At 30.8% G+C, this 6,582-nt stretch overlaps 1 protein-coding gene across 1 annotated transcript; it reads left to right on the top strand.

The window, feature by feature from the left end:
* Nucleotides 1-494: 494 nt before the first annotated feature.
* LOC133174701 (CD209 antigen-like protein C) lies at nt 495-1,637 on the top strand. Its single transcript, XM_061309782.1, has 3 exons — nt 495-591; nt 1,062-1,149; nt 1,274-1,637. Exons 1-3 carry the CDS (start codon nt 496-498, stop codon nt 1,495-1,497), a joined length of 408 nt encoding a protein of 135 aa, XP_061165766.1. The 5' UTR covers nt 495; the 3' UTR covers nt 1,498-1,637.
* The last annotated feature ends 4,945 nt before the right edge of the window (nt 1,638-6,582 follow it).

The raw sequence follows: 6,582 nt of genomic DNA, 5'->3' as shown, positions 1-6,582 counted from the left end.
CGGGTGTGTAAAGTGGAGCATTTCACATAATACTTTTTTTATTCTTTGAATACTCTGCGGATCAGAACACAGAAAAGAACAACGACATAAGTGCAAATGTTCTTCCTCATAACAACATATTGAAACTAAAAGGAACAACCCAGACAGTTGAATTCAACATTAACTTAAAAGTCTTTTTAAATGTCAGATGAGAGGTTTGTAAAAAGTTATGACACTTTCCTCGTCATGTCAGCTCAGGTTTACAGTGCCGTGACATGATACATGTATGCTATTATGACGTTATATCTAGGTAGTTCAGATAACTTGCTACATATGGTGCACTGCGAGATTTTTGGGACAGCCTTATCCTACCCGCATAGGTATGTTGATAGTTTCAAATAACGTATAGATATCCTTTTTATCATTTCAAGGAAACATATCCATTTTTAACAGACTCTAGCATTTCTTGACAAGCTGTTAGAATATTCTAAGCATTTGTAATTCACTTATGTATTCATGTTTATCTTTATAGCCTGTGGTGAGGAATGGACACTATTTAAAGATTATTGTTATTGGTTTTCAAACAAGACTAGCACATTTAATGGAGCTGTTGTAAGTAATTACTTAAATGGTTTTTTTGGAGGAGAGAGGGGGGTACATATATCAAAGGGTCAATATCTAATCTACTGTCTTGTCAAGAAATTATTAATTGCGGTTTTCAGATGGAAACGATTCCAGTTCTCAATTTCTACTAATGAAATTTCTGAAATTTAATTATGACACCATAATTAATGAATTTGCCTATTTGTTAAGGGGTAGGAAATAACTTTAGCAAAGAGCACATGAAGGGTGTGACCGGTTGACAGAGGATGCAAATTCTGTCACTTAATGACTTAAATAACGGAGTAAAATGATAATTTTATTTGTATGAAGTTGTTTCTTTTTTCTTTTTACTTTAAACAAAAAGATCATAAATAATTATACCTTTAATTTCAACATTAATTTTTTAAATAATAGTTGGGCTATTGAAAATATTTAATTTTAATTTAAAATATGTAAAGATGAAAAAACTATGTTTTTAGGCCGAGTGCATCGGAAAGCAGTCAGCATTAGTTGAACTTTATGGAAGTGCAGAAGAAAACTGGTTGCGACTTCAAAGTGCTATTCAAGGTATGTAAGTACACATTCATATAACATAATTCTTTGTAAGAAAACAAATATTTCAAAGTATAATACAAAAAAGACAATAAAAACTTTTCTACATTAATAATTAAAGCATATTTTGGTATTACAGGGTATACTCATATATGGATTGGGGTGACAGATTTGGCCCATGAAGGCAATTTTGTGTTTGTTTCTAACAACATCAGAGTTCAGTATATGTACAGTAACTGGCATAAAGGAGAACCTGGAGGTGGGAGGGCGCAAAATTGCGCGATAATTACTCCTTCATACACTGAATGGCACGATTATCCGTGTGGTGATAAGTTCAATTATGTTTGTAAAAGATTGGTCTAATTAGATGTTATATTAAGTGACCCATTAAACGTTGATGTTGATGAGAACGACGTTTACGATCTCTCAGACAAGATGAACATCAAGTAATGTACCAAATATATGTATCAATCCATACTTTTGAATAGATTTATTAGAAATATTATAACATTGCAAATTATCTATATTTTTAGGGGGGAAAAATATAGCAAAATAGCTATGATATGTCATTTACTTTAATAAACATACTTCAATATCAATGAATTGACAAAATTGAAAAAATAAGACTTTAATTGATAATTATGTCTTTGTACATTTTATCCCTTTTACAGGGTTAGAAAGTATAAAGTGGATAATGAAATCTCATATTAAATAGCTGCGAAGTAAAATCATCTCTTCTTCTGTCTTCAGTGATTCAGAAAAAAGAATGAGATAGCTTTGCATGATAACATCTACTGGTTTATCCATAGAAATCTACTTGTTCTATCTTATAATGCATGCAATAAATATTTTTTGTTCGTAAGTCTCATTAGTGCAACTGATTTTTAAGGAACTTAGTTTTGCTATAGTGTTGGTAAAATAGGTAGGCAAGCCCGGTCTGGGGCAAATCTAAAACCCGGGTTTTTCAAGATTTTTCAATTTTTGGCGTTACATGTAGTACCTAATCAATCTAATTGAAATTTTCAGTTTATATTTCTAATACGTTGACAAGCATTTGCAGTAAAATTCAATTTGAAGTACATAAGAATTTCGATTTTCTAGTCGATTTTTATTTCATAGTTGGTAAAATCGGTAGGCAGTTGTTAACGACATTTTACAATATATTTGATCATTGCGGCGATCAACCAAAATATGTTTAATTATTCTGATGTTTAACATCACACATTAACAATAAATAATATTTTCTCCCATACTAAGTGTTATCGCTCTTCAGAAATTTTAGAAACCCTGAGTCATTAAAACAGGATGCGATCACCCAGGACAAATCTGAAAATTCCGAATTAATTTCCAATATATTTATAGAGCTGTTTAGAGATTGTGGCATTACTCAATGCTAACCGAGATACTCTATAGTAATGACTTTATTTGTATTTCATTTTAAGAAATTTTCATATATATGTTTCTGTTATACATACCGAACCTTATTTGTATCTGATTTGATCACACAGCGGCATATAATCAGTCTAATATTTTGTAAAGACGTGACATATAAAAAGACAAACAAGTCTAGGCCATCCCACTTGTTTTGCAGAAAAAGTAAATTATATTAAAATTAATATTTTTATTTGGGAATTTTCATTTTGTCCGGGGTTGTCGGATCTGGTTTTAATGACCCAGGTTTTCTAGGTATATTTATATGCCAATAGCATTTGTCATGAAATAATTTTTTTTTTAATTTATATCTTTTAAACAACATTAAAACTTAATAATTCAAAAGTTTATGGGTAAATCATCACAGTTATCCAAAATACTGTAAATTATTTGTTTGTCACAGCCCATCTATTTTACCAAAATTGAAATAAACAATCGCCCCGAAAATTGTTTCAGTGCAATTTTTAAAGCGAACACTTGTCAACTATTAGAAACAAAATCAGAAAAATTTCATTACTATTGCTTAAGTTTAAAATATATGCAGAAAATTGAAAAATCTAGTAAAACCCGGGTTTTAAAGAATGTCCCGGTCTGGGTTTGCCTACCCATTTTACCAACACTCGTTGTGATATTTCATACTCATTGTCCCCTCACAGAAAAAGAGATTCTTCAAAGCCAAGCTTCAGTTTTCATTTTTGTTTTATATTTCCATCAACTAAAAGGAATTGAACTACCATATATGCCCCAATATGAATACCAGATTCCATCACAATAAAAATCCCCTTTTTTATTGCTCACGAAAATATAAAAGGAAGGAGAAACTTCTTCAGTACTGTGAGAGACCATATTGGAGAAGTGTTGCAGATAACATTGATAAAAAATGTTGATTATGCACTTTTCTTGTGAAAATTTGAAATTTTGTTATCACAAAATCACCAAGTTTTGTCAAAATAAATAGCATTATAAATTTGGCTTTTCAGCACTTTATGCATTCATTTTTTAAGAACAATCAAATATCAGACCTTTTGACATTTTGGACAACTGCAACTTAAAAAAAAAATGGAACTTGAAAATTTTCCTATCTTGTCCTTGGACATCTATAAACTTACTTTGTTAAAACTCCTTCTGATTCTCCACAAGTACTCCAAAGATGATACTAAAAGATGATTGAGTTCCTCATTAAAATATTTATGTAGTCTTTAGATACTAGGTTCAAAGTTTCAAAAAAATTGTTAAATGTTCAGAATTGTTGCCATCAGAAGTTTATTAAGTTCTAAAAATACTTTTATCAGACCCATGTTACACTGGCAATTTTGTCCAACTGCAATTTTAAGAGAAAGTGTCTTTTCTTATCTATTATAACTGTATACAAACATCCAAAAAATAGATCTCTTTGCAGTGTTTCTATGGGAAATTTACTGTTTTCATGAAGATAAGTAATTATACATCATCGATTTATTTCTAAAAACATTTTTTTTTAAATATTTTCTATATCTTGAAAGTTGACCATTTTTCGCTCTTCATCTATCAACAACATTCAGTTCTGTTGCTAGACAACTCCAAAAGAGGTAGTTCTCCATTTTTATGTGAAATACACGCAACAACTGTATTACACGTAGGTATTAATTTTAAAATGACCTTTAACATTGTCAAAATCAAGAAAAAAATCCTGAATCATTAAAACACAAAAACATGTAGATATTCAAATGACTATTACAGAACTATTTTAAAATTCTTTTCAATGTCTTCTGAGGTTTAAATACTTAAAAAAAAATCTTAATTATACCAGTAAATTAGAATTAAGTAATATTTATATTCAGTTTTAAGTCTACATGTAAAAGATAAGTAATGTTTTTGTCCATCCACATGGAAAAATTAACTGGTTCCTAGTGAAATTTCTCTGACCAGGTTTCCAAAGTAACCGTGAAGCAACAGATTTTTCGTTTTACATACAAGGATCATAGTGCAAGAGAAATCTAGATCTATTTTTGAAAATCATCGAATTATGGGAACCTCGGTGTATCACCTTTTGCATGATTTTTACCTGGACTGTTACTTAGAGCTTTAAAAATTGCAAAACAATAAGAAAAAAGGTATAGAGAAATTAATGCAGTATCAAAAAACAAAAGTAAAATCTACGTATAGGTGCCATTCTGACAATTTTTATTTTTTTAAATTCTACACTTTAATCTGTAAAATTTACACTTTAATGTGTAAAATTTACACTTTAATCTGTAAAATTTACACTTCAATCTGTATATTTTACACATTAAAGTGTAAATTTTACAAATTAATCTGTAAAATTTACACTTTAATCTGTAAATTTTACACTTTAATCTGTAAAATTTACACTTATATCTGTAAAATTTACACTGATATCTGTAAAGATTTATTCAGTAATCTGTAAATTTTACACTTTAATCTGTAAATTTTACACTTTAATCTGTAAATTTTACACTTTGATCTGTAAAATTTACACTTTCATCTGTAAAATTTACACTTTAATCTGTACAATTTATTAAGTAATCTGTATTAATCGAACGGTCGTTGCATGGTGTTAATCTTTTGAGAATTGAAAAATTTGTCTAAAACTGAGATGTTCACAAGTGTTTGCATAAAAGTTTATGCATGTATATATGATAAGTAAGGATGGGCGATTTGCTCATGGGCATCTTAATTTACCCTCAGCAAAATATAGGGAATCTGCTTTCAATCCAGTATATCGATTTAGTACTATAGTAAAGAGCGACGAACAGTTAAAAATATATATGAAATAAATGGCGATAACGAACAGTATTCAAGCTCAAAAGTCCATTAATCAATACAAAATAGGAGCAGAGCAAACACGGACCTCCAAACATCAGAGGTGGGATCAGGTGCCATGGAGGAGTGAGCATCCCCTGCCGACCGGTCACACCCGCCGTGTGCTCCTTGTCATGATCGGGAAATAATGGAAAAATCCGTCGACAATTCAGTGTGTAAATAATGGCCTAACAATTAGTGTGAAAAACGTCAGTCAGCATTTGACTCAATGATAAATTGTATTTGCTGACAAGGTCATTGTATCGACCATAGAACTACGAAATGATGACTTTAAACGAGACAGCTGATATTCTTGTTTCATCAACTTATTTGTCAATAATTTACCTCGTTTTAGAAATTGTACATACGTAGAGCATGCTCTTGCGTATCGAATCAACTGAGAGATGTATACCCCGTATGCAGGTGATGAAGGTATATTGCTGCATAAGTAAGGGAAGTTGAGGATTGAAAAGTTAAAGTCATCACGTTTATCATAAAGCTTGGTTGTTAGATTACCATTAACGTCTAGTAAAATATCCAAATATGAAACAGATGTGTCAGTCTCTGTGGTATCTTTTATCTCAAGGTCACAAGGATATATCGTATCGACATAAGAATGGAAATAGCCATTGTTAATTGACAATACGTCGTCGATATATCTAAATGTCGAGTTGAAGGCCACAGCAAGTGTTTTCTTCTTTTCACGTACAAGATTTTGGACAAATTCTGCTTCATATGAATACAAAAAAAAGGTCTGCTAATAACGGGGTGCAATCGGTACCCATGGGAATTCCAGTAGATTGTTGGAGGACCTGGTCTCCAAAAACCACATAGATATTGTCAATCAGAAACTCAAGCATCTTTTTAATGTCAACTTCAGAGTACTTGTGTAAACAATCAGAATGTTTTTTAACAAAATAATTTTACAAATGACCAATGACAAGGTAAGTATATTTACGAGTTCCATTTTTATTGAAAAAGCAGCTGTCAATGATATCAAAAAGCCTGGACTTTAATTTATCGTGGGGAATGGTTGTGTACAAAGTTGAAAAGTCGTAAGTTTTTAAGCTGTTGATTTTGGTAAAATCTTGTGATTTCAAATTTTCCAAAAGTTCCTTGGAATTTTTAAGTATCCAAATCTGATTTACACCACTTCTCGAATATATTGTTGCACAGTACTCTTGAAGTTTCTCCTTCACCACTGTTAATATCTTA

Source organism: Saccostrea echinata, unplaced genomic scaffold (assembly GCF_033153115.1).
Source record: "Saccostrea echinata isolate AGI-Se365-2 ecotype Australia unplaced genomic scaffold, CSIRO_AGI_Sech_v1 ptg000058l, whole genome shotgun sequence".
Lineage (NCBI taxonomy): Eukaryota > Metazoa > Mollusca > Bivalvia > Ostreida > Ostreidae > Saccostrea > Saccostrea echinata.
The sequence above is the reverse complement of the archived record's forward strand: the minus strand, read 5'-3'. Positions and strand labels throughout refer to the sequence as shown.